Source organism: Lepus europaeus, chromosome 5 (assembly GCF_033115175.1).
Source record: "Lepus europaeus isolate LE1 chromosome 5, mLepTim1.pri, whole genome shotgun sequence".
Taxonomy (NCBI): domain Eukaryota; kingdom Metazoa; phylum Chordata; class Mammalia; order Lagomorpha; family Leporidae; genus Lepus; species Lepus europaeus.
The window spans coordinates 119832005-119848477 of record NC_084831.1 but is presented as its reverse complement, the minus strand read 5'-3'; the positions used below and the strand labels follow the sequence as shown (position 1 = coordinate 119848477).

Here is a 16473-nt window from a genome sequence, read left to right as displayed (position 1 = left end):
AACCCAGCAACTGGGACTCTGCTATGGGAGATGGTATTGCAAGCAGCGGTTTAACCTGCTGTGCCACAATGCCAGCCTCACAAACATCACTAGTTTTTAAGAACACAAGCATTACCAACAATAAACTCACATAATATTCCACTGCCCCAAATGGCTACATGTAGAAGTTCATCATTGTAGGAAAGAAATTAGAAGCAGATTGTTAGGAAAAGAGGTGCAGAATAGCCAGAGTGAATTTATTCAGAGAAAATAAATTCGTAAAGGTAGGTGACCAACTGCCAGCGTGCACATTGATGGAACACGTGGCAGAAGGCTCTGACCACAGAGGCCGGGCCTTTTTATATTTTAGGTGGGCTAGGGGTGGGGGTAGCAGGCAGAGGTGAATTCCTGGAACTGGTCTTTCAGGTGGGGCCTTGGGAGCCTGGGAAAGAAAGCTGGGGTATGAAGGCAATAGGATGTGAGACCCTATTGAGACCCAAGGGCAAGGAATAAATTCCAATGTTCATCTCTCTTTTGGGCAATAAGCAAGAATGGCTAAGTCTTATGTCCTTGTTCCATCACAGATTTTAGGCCTGCTTCCCATCTTCCTCTTATAATCAAACAATGCACCATTATCTGCTGGCTGGCTGCTGTCATTATATCTATGTATCTTTCATACCTTATAGAAGTGACGTTTCCCCTGGAACATTATACACTGGAATTGCAAGACCATAGAGTTGCACAGAACGGGTCTGTTTCTGAGAAAGTGGCTTTACTGGATGAGAAAACAGCCACTGTGACTGCCTTCCAGCTGGGCCACACTAATCTTGTCTTCGTCCATAAAAGTATCCTTTTGTTCAAGTTTTAGCTGCCAATCTACTCTTTTTGAGCATTCTAGTCATATTCTTTGGTAAAATAATTTATTAAGAGTGATTCTAATACTACTACACTGTTTTTTATGGGTTTTATTTTTAACAAAGAACTATCACTTATCTTTGTCATAATTTCTTTTTTCTTTTTTTTTTTTGACAGGCAGAGTGGACAGTGAGAGAGAGACACAGAGAGAATGGTCTTCCTTTACCGTTGGTTCACCCTCCAACGGCCACTGTGGCCGGCGCGCACCGCGCTGATCTGATGGCAGGAGCCAGGTGCTTCTCCTGGTCTCCCATGCGGGTGCAGGGCCCAAGCACTTGGGCCATCCTCCATGGCACTCCCGGGCCACAGCAGAGAGCTGGCCTGGAAGAGGGGCAACTGGGACAGAATCCGGCGCCCCAACCGGAACTAGAACCCGGTGTGCTGGCGCCGCAAGGCGGAGGATTAGCCTGTTAAGCCACGGCGCCGGCCGTGTCATAATTTCTAACAAGGGATAGGTAGTGAAATGGTGAATAGTTGGAGCTTGGGAACTTTTAATTTCTTTTTTATTTATTTTTTTTTATTTTTTGACAGGCAGAGTGGATAGTGAGAGAGAGAGACAGAGAGAAAGGTCTTCCTTTTTGCCGTTGGTTCACCCTCCAATGGCCGCTGCAGCTGGCGCATCTCGCTGATCCGAAGCCAGGTGCCAGGTGCTTCTCCTGGTCTCCCATGCGGGTGCAGGGCCCAAGCACTTGGGCCATCCTCCACTGCCTTCCTGGGCCATAGCAGAGAGCTGGCCTGGAAGAGGGGCAACCGGGATAGAATCCGGCGCCCCAACCGGGACTAGAACCCAGTGTGCCGGCACCGCAAAGTGGAGGATTAGCCTGTTAAGCCACGGCGCCTGCCTCTTTTTTTTTTTTTTTTTAATATTTATTTATTTATTTGAAAGGCAGAGTTACCCAGAGAGCGAAGGAGAGGCCCACAGAGAAAGAGAGAGAGAGAGAGAGAGAGAAAGAGAGAAAGGTGTCTTCCATTTGCTAGTTCACTCCCCAATTGGCCACAATGGCCGGAGCTGAGTCAATCCAAAGCCAGGAGCCAGGAGCTTCTTCCAGTTCTCCCATGCAAGTGCAGAGCCCAAGGACTTGGGCCATTTTCCACTCCTTTCCCAGGCAATAGCAGAGAGCTGGATTGGAAGTGGAGCAGCTGGGGCTTGAATCAGCGCCCATATGGGATGCCAGCACTGCAGGCAGTGGCTTTACTGGCTAGGCCACAGCGCTGGCCCCTGGGATCTTTTAATTTCAATGCTAATTTGTAAGCTCCATCTATTACAATTTGGAGACTGAGGGAAATGAAGTTTAAAGAAACATATGTGATTTTTATTTAACTTGTTCTTTCCCATTTTCACATGGTAATTGAGAAAATGTAGTGTTGTCTGTTGTGGATGTTTAATGTTTTTTAAATTGAGTTGACAGTAATTTTAAAAAACTAACCAAACCTGTTCATTAGTGAGCAAAGAGCAGTACACAGTATTCTATTATAGGCAGTGAAAATTTAAATTCTCAGAACATTAAAAAATGATTTGGACTTCATTTCTCAGTGTTCAGTTTGTAAATATTTCCTGGTTTTGAATATTTGAATTAATTCATTCAGCAAATAGCTATTATATTACTACCACTTTGTTCTGGTTTCTGGGGATACAGACAGCTGTTTTAGCCAGGATAGTTAGGGAAGTCTTCTCTGACAAGGTGACATTGAGGCAATGGGCCACGCATATATCTGGATGAAAGAGCTCCGGGAAGAGGAGTCAGCAACTGCAGAGTTTCTGAAGCAGGAACGTGTTTGGCATGTTTAAAGAGTGACAAGGAAGACAGCAAGTCTGAAATGCAGTGAATCGGGAAAGTAGTGGAAGAGATAGTAGAGTAGGGGAGGGCTAGATTATGTAGGGCCTAATAGGTTTACTCTCAGTAAAAATCCATCAGACTTGAAAGAAGATACTATTCCTTGTACAATAGTGTTAGCTGTTTTATTATTTATTATTTAGTGTTAGCTGTGTTATTTGTCTAACACATAATAAGGAGTTGTTTGGTTTTTAGTCATTTTAAAGTGTCTAGGACTTCTGTCAACAGATACGCTAGTACCTATTAAAAAACTAAGTTGTTCAATATTTTTCCCAAAGAGACATTTTACTTAATTAATGCAAATTTCATAAGTACAACTTTAGGAATATAGTTATTCTTCCCACCATACGCGCTCTCCCACCCACACTCCCACCCTTCCTCCTCCTCCCTCTCCCATTCTCAGTCCCGTTCTCCATTAAGATTCATTTTCAGTTAACTTTATACACAGAAGACTAACTCTATACGAAGTTAAGATTTCAACAATTTGTGCGCACACACACTGTCACACACACATACACAAAACCTGTTTGAGAACAAGTTTACAGTTTTTGAGCCCCAGTTCTGTGTCAGGCACTTCCTTGAAGTCCCCAGACAGACTTACAATGAACCTTTTGTCCTTCATATTCTCAGCTCACATTGTAATTTATTTTGCAGTAGCAAATGCTAAAGTACATTAGATTTGCCTGATTTTTTAAAAAAGATTTATTTATTTGAAAGTCTGAGTTACACAGAGAGAGAAGGAGAGGCAGAGAAAGAGAGAGGTCCTCCACCTGCTAGTTCATCCCTCAATTGGCCGCAATGGCTGGAGCTGCACGAATCCAAAGCCAGGAGCCAGGAGCTTCTTCTGGGGGTCTCCCACATGGATGCAGGGTCCCAAGGACTTAGGCCATCTTCTACTGCTTTCCCAGTCCATTGCAGAGAGCGGGATCGGAAGTGGAGCAGCCAGGACTCGAACCAGTGCCCATATGGGATGCTGGCACTGCACATGGCAGCTTTACCCACTGTGCCACAGAGCTGGCCCTAGATTTGCCTAATTTTTTTTAAAAAGACTTATTTATTTACTTGAAAGGCAGAGTTAGAGACAGAGGAGAGACAGAGAAAAAGAAGGATCTTCCATCCACTGGTTCATTCCCCAATTAACCGCAATTGCTAGGGCTGGGCTAGGCCAAAGCCATGAGCCAGGAGCTTCATCTGGATCTCCCATGTGGATGACAGGGGCCCAAGGACTTGGGCCATCTTCTGCTGCTTTCTCAGGCACATTAGCAGGGAGCTGCATTGGAAGTGGAGCAGCCAGGACTTGAACTGGCACCCGTATGGAATGTTGGCACTGCGGACAGTGGCTTAGCTGACTGTGCCACAGTGCCAGCCCCAAGATTTGCCTATTTTGTGTCTTTCTTGAGGACATGGATGATGACTATTTACCATTACCCAGAAGCTCCTGACTCCTGTCTTCGTATCAGCTCAGCAGCTCTGGCCGATGTGGTCACTTGGGGAGTGAATCAGCAGTTGGAAGCCCTCTCTCTGTCTCTCTGTCTCTCTGTCTCTCTCTCTCTCTATCTCTATATATATATATATATATATATATATATATATATATATATATATAAAACTCTGCCTTTGAAATAAATGAAAATAAATCTTTAAAAAGAATAAAAAAAGGAATTTATTGGAGAATGTGTTCTGCTGCTAAGTAGACTTTTTTTTTTTTTTAATTTGTTTACTCTTTTGAAAGGCAGAGTTACATAGAGAGAAGGAGAGAGAGAGAGATTTATCCACTGGTTCACTTTCCAGATGGCCACAATGAACCGGTACCAATATAGGATGCCAACGTCACAGATGATGGCTCTACCCACTACACACAATCCCAGCCCCCCAACCAAATGGATCTTAAAAGTACAGAACATGATATCTTTTTCCCTAATCCATCTTCTTCAAATTTGAAATTCAAGAACAACTGACTCTTGAAAAGACTGGAAGTGTACACATTTAAGTTGTAGCTTTTAATAAAAAGTTTTTGTTTGTGGGTTTGTTATATTTTTCTTTGGTAAATCACCTTTCTGTTTTCACTCAATTCTGGCTCATATAATTTCCTTAAGTATAAATTAAGATGTCTATATGCGATCTGTGTCTGGACTCCCAAATTGCACCATATATGTTGTAGAGCCAGGATTTTTAGGTATTTTTATTTATTTAAATTTATTTAAAAGTTTATTTACTTCTATTAATTGAGAGAGAGAGCGTTTTCCATCTTCTGGCTTACTTCCCAAATGCCTGCAATAGCCAGAGCTGGGCCAGGCTGGAGCCCGGAGCCAGGAACCCAATCCAGGTCTCTCCTGTGAGTGGCAGAGACCTAGGTACTTGAGCCATCACTTACTGCCTCTCGGGATGTGCATTGTTAGCAGGAAGCAGAGTTGAGGCTCGAATCCAGGCATTCCAGTATGGGATGTAAGCATCCCAAGAAGTGTCTTAAGTACTGAGCCAAATGCCTACCCCTTTTGGTATTTTTAGACAATGATATTTAAAAAGTTGAATGGCTTAAACAATTTCACCAAAATGAGTGTATTAACAGCTTAGATTGTATCTGCATCTTTTGAGACTTAACTGACTTTGAACTCAACATTATTTTCTCACATTGTTCATTGTAGTTAAATGTTATTTGCAAGAGTGAAACATCCTGACATAGACTGAAAAAATGTGAAGATTCTTGCAATATAGTGTTTGAGTTAGGAAAAGAGACATCATAAAGGGAAAAAATGAATGTCAATGTCCTTATGCCCTATAAAACTGATTCTGACTGAAATAAGTTGCCAGTTTACCTGACACATTAGGAATGAGCCAAAATTGTGGTTTATTGTTGTCCACAAATGTAAGTCAGAGTCTTTATTCCTGAGATTTTTTGGAACTCCAGGTTACTTTACAGATTGAGAGAAGGAGCTAAAAGGTCTTCATCAGAAACCACTCCATCTATTAGTGAGTCTTCTTGTCTGTATAGTTTCGTTGTAGAAAATTGTTGACCTCTTCTAATATTTTTGCTTATTGATTTGTGTACAGGTTTCACTGTCCAACCTGGAGGCCGTTGGAGTTTAGAAGTGGGACAGGTGTATGTCGTTACAGTAGAAGTGTTTGATAAAAGCAGCACAAAGGTCTATACTTCTAATGTGAGTCTCTCTTTTGTGCTTTTCTAGCTCTTTGAGTAACTTCTTGAATGTGCCATCTTTCTGGCCAAGAAGCCTTCTCTCTTTGTTTGCTTCCAGATTTACCCTTTAAAGTGCAAGTTTACTTTTTTTAGTTATTGTTATTAAATAGTTCTGTCCTTGAGGGATGCTAAGCCAGAAGTAGAAGATATAGTTTCAGTTAGAATTATAGAAGAGTTGAAGAGGAGACCAGTGGTAAATCTGTGGAGGAAATCTTTATTCTACAACTTCACTTCAGAGGTAGTTACAAAGTTTTGTAGTGATTAGAGCAGCAATGTGAACTTCAGATGTGAAATGTTGTATTTGTTCTCCAGGGTCCTTTTTCTCCCCCTAAGAACTATCAACTAATGGAATGGCATTAAAATTACATCAAAATTTGCATATGCCTTGATTCTTATTATTCGTGATGCTTCCCATTAATGGATCTTTCAAAAACTTAGTACCATTTTAAATTACATCTTCCCAACTTCGAATTTCCATGAGGCCAAGATCGTGTTGTCATTTCTTTATATGCTGACTGCACGGGCATAGTTTTATAAATGCTTTGTGATGAAGATGGCTTTAGGGGAAGAATGTATCTTCAGGTTTGTGTTGCTGTTGGGCTGACTTTCAGAATCTCAGGATTACATACGACTTTCCAAAGGAGTACTTTGAAGAGGAACTAACGTCTGTGAATGGATCTTACCATGTAGTCAAAGCCTTGAAGAATGGCGTTGCGGTGATAAATGCATCCCTGACTTCCATCGTTTCCCAGGTAGGAAGTAAAGAATGGTCTGTGTCTCCATAGAGCTCAGAAGAGGGTTGACAGACTTGCTGATTTGCAAGTAGACATACCTGAGGTCTTCGAAAACATCACTGAAAATGTACATTATGATAAAACCATACATGGATTTCGAAAAGTTTTTGCACTAAAATAAACTTGTCTTTTATTCCATTTTCCCATAAACTTTTTTTTTAAAAAAATATTTATTTATTGATTTGAAAGGCAGAGTCACGGAGAGGCAGATGCAGAGAGAGAGAGGGACCCTCCACCCTCTGGTTCACTCACCAAATGGCCACAACTGCCAGAGATGAGCCGATCCAATGCTAGGAACCAGGAATTGCTTCCAGGTCTCCCACGTGGGTGCAGGAGCCCAAGCACCCAGGCCATCCTCTATTGCTTTCCCAGGTCACAGCATAAAGCTGGATCAGAAGTGGAGCAGCTGGGACTTGAACTAGCACCCATATGGGATGCTGGCATTGCAGGCAGCAGTCTTACCCGCTACACCATAGCGCTGGCCCCTCCCATAAACTTTTAAAAATAATATTTATTTATTTGAAAGGGAGAGTTATAGAGAGAGAGAGAGATCTTCCATCCACTAGATTTTCCATCTATGACTCCCCTAATGGCCACATCAGCCATGGTGGGGCCAGGCTGAAGCCAGGAGCCTGGAACTCTGTCCAGGTCTCCCAAGTGCACACACTTGGGCCATCTTCCACTGCTTTCCCAGGTGCATTAGCTGGATCAGAAGTGGAGCAGCCAGGACTTGAACTGGCGCTCATATGGGATACCGGCACTACAGGGCTTCGCTAACGCCATAGTGTCAGCAACCCCTTCCCAAACTTTCTGAAGTAATCTTGTATGGCATATACCACTTTTATCTCAAAAATGAAAAGGGAACTGGTAAACAGTGCACTCAGTTTGTACCTCTCCAAGTCTTCTGTCCAATCATTGTTATTGCCATATCTGCATTTGTGGTCATGTGTATCATCTGGAATTCATTTAAGAAATGCACATTTTCTTTTTTTTTCCAGATCCAATTAATAGGTTTATCTATTAATTTCAAAATTTTCTCATACTGTTTGGGCAATATTTACATGCAAGGGATCCATATTCTGAGATTTTTCAAGGCAAATTTAAGGCAAAAGGATGTTCAGGTCCATAACAAGGAACATTTTAAAATCTAGAACTAAAACCAAATTCCATCAGTTCCACCATGATAAAAGTACAACAGATACACGGGCATTCCTTGGCTGTGAAGGAGGAAAAATGCACATTTTCATAGGCGCATTTCCACGTGTCATTGGCTCCACAGAGAGAACTTTTTATTCTAAAAATTGAGAGGGTTATTATTTCAATTTAGCCAAACCCCCAACATTGAAATTTTGCATTTCCAGGATTTTTACTTTTGTAAATGGCATAACTGAGTATCTCTGCACAGTTTTTCCTTTTGGTTAATTTCCATATGGGATAATGCATGAAACAGACACTGGGTAAAGGGATAAGGATGCCAGAAATAGCCATACTGAGTACAGGGATGAGGAACAAACTGTTTCTAATGCCTCAGAAATGCTTAAATATACTGACTTTTTAAATTAGTTAATTTATTTATTTGAAAGAGTGAGAGAGAGAGAGATCTTCCATCTGCTGGTTCACTCCTCAAATAGCTGCAATGGCCAGGGGTGTGCCAGGCCAAAGCCAGGAGCCAGGAGTTTCCTCTGGGGCTCTCACATGAGTTCAGGGGCCCAGGGCCTTGGGCTATCTTTTGATTTCCCAGGCACACTAGCAGGGAGCTGGATCGGAAGTAGAGTAGCTGGGACTTGAACTGGCATCCATATGGGATGCCAGCACTGCAGGCTGTGGCTTAACCTGCTGCACCACAGCACCTGCCCCCTGATTTTTTTGTTCTTGTTGTTTTTGTTTTCAAGAAAAGTGTGCTTTTAGTTTTTTGAGGGGAATTTTTTTTAAGATTTATTTATTTATTTATTTGAATCTAAGAGTTACAGAGAGAGGGAGAGGCAGAGAGAGAGATCTTCCATCTGTTGGTTCACACCTGAGATGTCCATTATGTCCAGGGCTGGACCAGACCGAAGCCAGGAGTCAGGAACTTCTTCCAGGTCTCCAACATGGGTGGCAGGGGCCCAAGCACTTGAGCCGTCTTCCACTGCTTTTCCCAGGACATCAGCAGGGAGTTGGGTCGAAAGTGGAGCAGTATCCACATGGGATGCCAGCATAGCAAGCGGTGGCTTTACCTGTTATGCCAGCCCCAAGGTGAATTTTTAAAAATACTTATTTATTTGTTTTCTTATTTTTTAAAAGATTTATTTATTTATTATTTGAAAGTCAGAATTACACACAGAGAGAGGAGAGGCAGAGAGAGAAGTCTTCCACCCAATGGTTCACTCCCTAATTGGACACAACAGCCGGAGCTGGGCAAATCCAAAGCCAGGAGCCAGGAGCTTCTTCCAGATCTCCCATATGGGTGCAGGGGCCCAAGGACTTGGGCCATCTTCTACTGCTATCCCAGGCCACAGCAGAGAGCTGGATCGGAAGAGGAACAGCCGGGACTAGAACCAGCATCCATATGGGATGCCGGCGCTTCAGGCCAGGGCTTTAACCCGCTGTGCCACAGTGCCGGCCCCTCAAATTCATTCATTTTTTATTTTTTTCACTTTTTTCACCTAGACTTTCAAGGCTGGTTGCTGCCATTCTTTTTTTTTTTTTTTTAATATTTATTTATTGATTTGAAAGGTAGTGGGGCCGGTGCTGTGGCTTAGCAGATAAAGCCGCTGCCTGCAGTGCTGGCATCCCGTATGCTCCACTTCCCATTCAACTCCCTGCTAATGCTCCTGGGAAAACATGCATCCATGTAGGAGACCTGGAAAAAGCTCCTGGTTCCTGGCTTCGGATCAGCACAGCTCAGGCCGTTGGCAGCCATCTGGGGAATGAACCAGCAGATGGAAGACCCCCATCCCCCTCTCTCCTCCTCTGCCTCTCTGTAACTTTGTCTTTCAAATAAATAAATCTTAAAAAAAAAAAAAAAAGGCAGTTAAAAAGAAGCCGAGAGAGAGAGAGAACTGGCCCCTGACAGCTTCTCTAACCTCAGGTCTTGTCACTTTCCTTTTCCTGTGCTTTAGTAATATTGACCTTTCAAGTTCCTAGAAAATGTCTTGTTCCTGTTTATCTCTAAATTTTCAGTTGTTGTGGTTTCTGTTTCTATAAACCAAGGGTGGCATATTTTTTTCCTGCCAAGGGCCATTTGGGTATTTCTATTTTTTTTTTTTTTTTACAGGCAGAGTGGATAGTGAGAGAGAGAGAGGCAGAGAGAAAGGTCTTCCTTTTTGCCGTTAGTTCACCCTAATGGCCGCTGCGGCCAGCGCATCTCTCTGATCCGAAGCCAGGAGCCAGGTGCTTCTCCTGGTCTCCCATGCGGGTACAGGGCCCAAGGACTTGGGACATCCTCCACTGCCTTCCCGGGCCATAGCAGAGAGCTGGCCTGGAAGAGGGGCAACCAGGATAGAATCCGGCGCCCCAACCGGGACTAGAACCCGGTGTGCCGGCGCCGCAAGGCGGAGGATTAGCCTATTGAGCCGGCCGCCATTTGGGTATTCATAACATCATTAGCAGATGATACAAAATTATCAACTTAAAATTATCCTGTTATAGATTCATTAAATTTCAAATACTGCCTGCAGGTGCCTCGGCAGGGCCAGATCAAATGATTTCCACGGCCTGGGGGCCGGATGCTCCTCACCCCTGCATGAATGCACTCCCTTTAGTCTACAATACTTTCTCTCTGCTCACATAAAATTTCATAATCACCACACTTTTTTTAGACAAATGGTTTACAAATATTCTCTTCCATGCTGTAGTTTTCTCCTGGTCTGGCTCTTTTTAAAAAATTTTAGTTATTTTTATTTGAAAGGCTGAAACACAGATAGAGGGACAGAGAAGAGATCATCCATTCCCTGGTTAATTTCCTAAATGGCTACATGGGATGCCCATGTGGGATGCCGGCACTGTAGGTGGTGGCTTTACCTGCTGCGCCACAGAGCCAGCCCTGGGATCCAAATACTTGCGTGATCACCTGCTGCCTTTCAGGGTGCACATGACCTGGAAGCTGGAATCAGAAATGGAGCTGAGACTTCGAGCCAGGCAAGCATCCCATCCCTGTTTTCTTGACACAGATGTTTGGTGGACAAGAATTTTAAATTTTGACGAGGTCCAATCTCATTTTTATTGTTATTTTTTGTTGATTCTTGCTTTAGGTCATGAAGATTTACCCCTATGTTTTCTTCTAGGAATATTATAGTCTTAGCTCTTATATTTAGGTCTTTTATACCTTTTGAGTTAATTTTTGTATATGCTCATCATTTTGATTTTCTTCTCATTTTCTTTTCCTTTATTTTTTTTTATTGTGTTTTTTTTTTTTTTTTTTTTTTTTTTTTTGACAGGCAGAGTGGACAGTGAGAGAGAGAGACAGAAAGGTCTTCCCTTGCCATTGGTTCACCCTCCAATGGCCGCCGCGACTGGCGCGCTGCGGCCAGTGCATTGCGCTGATCCGAAGCCAGGAGCCAGGTGTTTATCCTGGTCTCCCATGGGGTGCAGGGCTCAAGCACTTGGGCCATCCTCCACTGCACTCTTGGGCCATAGCAGAGAGTTGGCCTGGAAGAGGGGCAACCGGGACAGAATCCGGTGCCCCGATCGGGACTAGAACCCGCTGTGCCGGCGCCGCTAGACGGAGGATTAGCCTGTTGAGCCACGGCGCCGGCCTAATATTTCTTGTAAGGCACATTTATTGACAACCAATTCTCTGATTTTTTTTTTGGGGGGGTGGAGAATGTCTTGATTTATTCTTTTTTTGAAGAATATTTTGCCAGATAAAGAATTCTTGGTTAGTGTTTTTCTTTCAGATTCAGATATGTCATCTCACTGCCTTCTGGTTTCCATGGCTTCTAGTTGCTCCTCTCCCTTTTGTAAACAGATTTATTTTTATTTATTTGAAAGGCAGAGGATCAGAAAGAAAGGGAAGCAGAGAGAGAGAGAGAGAGCTCTTCCATCTACTCCCCCAAATGGCCACAACAGCTAGGTCTGGGCCAGGCCAAAAACCAAGAGCAAGGAACTCATGGGTGGCCCAAATACCTGGGCCATCAACCACTGCCATCTCAGGTGTATTAGCAGGAAGCTGCATTAGAAGCAGAGCAGCCGGACTTGAACCAGCACTTGCATTTGGGATCCAGTGTGGCAGGCGCGGGTGTAATCCTTTGTCCTGCAGTGCAGCCCTCTGCTTCCTTCCTGATGCTCTCAGGTTTCTCTCCTTGTCTTTTGAGAGTTTCATGACAATATGCCTTGGAGTGAATCTTGTCTGTTTATCCTGCATAGTTGTTGTGCCTCTGGGATGTGTATGTTCTCTTGTACAATAAAATTTAGAATATGTTTGTTCATTAGTTCTTCAAATATTCCTTCCGTGTCTTTCTGTCCTCTACTGGGACTCCCGTTTTGTACATATTAATTTACTTGATGGTGTCAAAATGGTTTCTGAAGTTTTTTTCTTTCTTTCTTTTTTTTTTTTTTTGACAGGCAGAATGGATAGTGAGAGAGACAGAGAGAAAGGTCTTCCTTTTTGCCGTTGGTTCACCCTCCAATGGCTGCTGCAGCCGGCACATCTCGCTGATCCGAAGGCAAGAGCCAGGTGCTTCTCCTGGTCTCCCATGCGGGTGCAGGGACCAAGGACTTGGGCCATCCTCCACTGCACTCCCTGGCCACAGCAGAGAGCTGGCCTGGAAGAGGGGCAACCGGGACAGGATCAGTGCCCTGACCGGGACTAGAACCCGGTGTGCCAGCGCCGCAAGGCAGAGGATTAGCCTGTTAAGCCACGGCGCCGGCCCAGTTTTTTTTCATTTTCTTCACTGTTTTTGCTTTCTGCTACCCAGAGTAGATTATTTCAGTTTACCTATCTTCAGTTTTCTTCTGCCTGCTCAGATATACTGAGATTTTCTAGTGAAGATTTTATTTTAATTATTATATTTTTCAGCTTCAGAATTTCTATTTGGTTCCTTTCTATAATTTCCTTTTTTAAAATTATGTATTTATTTGAGAGAGACAGAGACAAAGATAACTAATCCTTTGGTTCACTCCCCAATGCCTACAGTGGCTATTACTGAACCAGGCCAAAACAAGTACCCAGCATTCAACCCAAGTTTCGCATGCATGACAGGTGCCCAATTACTTGAGCCATCACCACTGCCTACTAGAATTTGTATTGGCAGGAAGCTAGAGGCAGGAGTCAGGGCTGAGTATCAAACCCAGCTATTCTGATATGGGATGTAGGCTTCTTAACTGCTAGGCTAAACACCTGCCTCCCTCATAATTTCTGTCTCTCTCTCTCTCTCTTTTTTTTTTCTGACAAGCAGAGTGGACAGTGAGAAAGAGACAGAGAGAAAGGTCTTCCTTTTCCGTTGGTTCACCCCGCAATGGCCGCTGCAGCCGGTGCACCGCTCTGATCCGAAGCCAGGAGCCAGGCACCTCTCCTGGTCTCCCATGCGGGTGCAGGGCCCAAGCACTTGGGCCATCCTCCATGGCACTCCCGGGCCACAGCAGAGAGCTGGACTGGAAGAGGGGCAGCCAAGACAGAATCTGGCGCCCCAACCGGGATTAGAGCCCAGTGTGCTGGTACCACAGGCAGAGGATTAGCTGAGTGAGCCGCGCGCCGGCCTAATTTCTGTCTCAAGAGGCAGACATTTGGCACAATGGTTATGTCACTACTCAGGACACTCCCATACCTGGTTTGAATCCCTTCTGATTGAGATTCCTGTGAATGTACACGTGGGATGCAGCAGATAATGGCAAGAAAACTTGGGTTGCTATTGCCCACATGGGAAATCCAGGTTGAGTTCTGGTACAGGTTTTGGTCTGGCCCAGCCTTAGCTGTTACCGGTGTTTAAGAAGTGAACCAGCAGGTGGGCAGTTTCTCTCTGTCTCCCTGCCTTTCAAATGAAGTGGAAATTAATTGGTTAAAATGTTTTTCTAGCTCTGCATTGATACTGTGTATGTGACGAGATATTGATCTCATCATGGTTTTCATTACTTCTATAAGCATATTTGGGATAATTTAAAATTGTCCAGTAAGTCCAATGTCTGCTTCCTAAGTAACAGTTTTTGTTAATGTCTTTTTTCCTGTGACTAGGCCATTCTTCTTTTATTTTTATTTATTTATTTATTTATTTTGACAGGCAGAGTGGACAGTGAGAGAGAGACAGAGAGAAAGGTCTTCCTTTTGCCGTTGGTTCACCCTCCAATGGCCGCCGCGGTAGCGCGCCGCGGCCGGCACACCGCGCTGATCAGAAGGCAGGAGCCAGGTGCTTCTCCTGGTCTCCCATGGAGTGCAGGGCCCAAGCACTTGGGCCATCCTCCACTGCACTCCCTGGCCACAGCAGAGAGCTGGCCTGGAAGAGGGGCAACCGGGACAGAATCCGGTGCCCCGACCAGGACTAGAACCCGGTGTGCTGGCGCCGCAAGGCGGAGGATTAGCCTAGTGAGCCGCGGCGCCGGCCTCTTTTATTTTTTTTAAAGATTTATTTAGGGGCCAGTGCTATGGCACAGCAGGTAAAGCCACCAACTGCAGTGCTGGCATCCCACATGGGCACCAGTTCAAGTCCTGGCTGCTGCACTTCAGATCCAGCTCTCTACTATGGCCTGGGAAAGCAGTAGAAGATGGCCCAAGTCCTTGGGCCCCTGAACCCAAATGGGAGATCCAGAGGAAGTTCCTGTCTTCGGATCGGCACAGCTCCGACCATTGCGGCCAATTGGGGAGTGAACCAGTGGATGGAAGACCTCTCTCTCTCTCTCTCTCTCTCTCTCTCTGACTCTCCTTCTCTCTGTGTGTAACTCTGACTTCCAAATAAATAAATCTTATCTTTTAAATAAAATAAACCTTATCTTTTAAAGATTTATTTATTTATTTGAAAGGCACAGTTACAGAGAGGCAGAGGCAGAGAAGGAGACAGAGGGGTCTTCCATCCGCTGGTTCACTCCCCAGATGGCCACAATGGCCGGCGCTGTGCCAATCCGAGCCAGGAGCCAGGAGCTCCTTCCAGGTCTCCCACATGGGTGCAGATACCAAGGACTTGGGCCATCTTTTACTGCTTTCCCAGACCATCATCAGGGGACTGGATCAGAAATGGAGCAGCCAGGACTCAAACCAGCATCCATATAGGGATGCCAGTGCCAGGGGCAGATGCTTAAACTACTGTGCCACAGCGCTGGCAATAGGCCATCCCTTCGTGTTTCTTTGCACGTTTTGTAACTTTTTTTGTCAAAATTTTGACATTTTTGTTTTTACAAAGTGGTAACTCTGGAAATCAGATTCTTCCCCTTCCTCAGGGTTTATTGTTGTTGCTTGTTGTGAGTTATAGTTTATATGCTCAGTGAGCTTCCTAAACTGTTTTTTAAGAGTATCTTCTTTGTCATGGTGGTCTCTGAGATCTCTGGTCCTTTGATCTGGGGTCAGCTAATGATTTGACAAACATTTTCTTAAGCTCCATGCTTAATGTCACCTTTTTCTTGATTCCATGTTCACTTGCTTGCAATAAGCCTTTGGCAGTTTTCCAGAGTTCTGATACGGTTACTGTAAGAGTTTTTGCCCATCTTTTCTATGTAGGGACTCTTGTAACTCTGCACTTTGCCATTTTTGCTGATGTCTTCCGCCTGCTGGGATGTTTTATTGGGATTTATGACATTTTTATTTCTCTCTAATTATTTAAGAAATTAAAATTTTTAGTCCCATGCATTGGAAAGGACCTCTACTATAATGTGGAAAGGACCTCTACTAATTTGTGCTGTGCACTAACAAGAACCTGCTTTAAATTTCCATGCCAGTTTAGAACCCCCATACTGCACCAGGCAAGGTTAGTTGTTACTGAAAATACCACCAGGACAGGACTGTCCAGAGACCCAATCATAGTGTGTTAACTATGCATAAAAAGAAGACACTGTACAGTTTAAAAACAAATCTGACACAGCCTTATATTTCATTTTTTTCTTTAAAAGGAGTTGTGTACAAAAATGCTTCACAGACAAGAAAAAGAACTGTTCTAGAACCTACTTAATCATCACCATCCTCTTCATCTTCCTCTTCCTTTTCATGCATCTTGCAGCCCTGACAACTTCCTTTTTTGCTGTATCGGGTTTTCCTTTAGCTCAATATCAACAGTTTCCTTTTCGTGTTTTCCCTCAGCTTAGCATCCTTCTTTTTAGGTGACTGTCACCTGCTGTAGTGTTCTTCCACATTTCTCCCTGTTTCTCTGCAGCACCACCAATGGATAGGCTGGGATGTTCGCTTTTGATTTTGTGGCTATACAGATAACGGAGCAAGAAAGGCCAAAGGAGTCCTCTTGAGTGCCCTGGGATCCTTGAACTTCTTTTTTGTTTCCCCTTTAGGAGGGATATCAGTTTTTATTTCTCTTTCACAATAAGCCTCGTCTGCCTTTGCCATGTCTTCAAATTTTCCCTTCTCTTTAGCAGACGTGAGAACTCTGAGAACTTCTTAGAAAACTCTGAGAAGTTGACAGAAGCATCTGAATGTTTCTTGTTGTGCTGTTCCCAGCAAGTTTGCATAAAGAATGTGCAAACGTATGATCTCCTTTGCCCCGTTTAGTTATTTTTCCTCATTGAGGTACAGAGTCACCCAGTGCCTGTCTGGCTTTCACTTGCCCTGGCGCTGTCTCTTTGGAGCTCAGTGGACTGTGAGAGTGGGGCCAGACACAATATCTTTCCCTGTTATTAACACATC

The 16473-nt window shown here is 44.0% G+C and overlaps 1 protein-coding gene across 1 annotated transcript in view; it reads left to right on the top strand.

The window, feature by feature from the left end:
* NUP210L (nucleoporin 210 like) overlaps positions 1-16473 on the top strand; it is a 122346-nt gene that overhangs the window by 17502 nt on the left and 88371 nt on the right. The window contains exons 7-10 of the mRNA XM_062190152.1: positions 666-824; positions 4837-4905; positions 5781-5887; positions 6537-6677. Of these exons, the coding sequence (XP_062046136.1) occupies positions 666-824; positions 4837-4905; positions 5781-5887; positions 6537-6677 (476 nt within the window). The remainder of the gene's footprint in view (positions 1-665; positions 825-4836; positions 4906-5780; positions 5888-6536; positions 6678-16473) is intronic.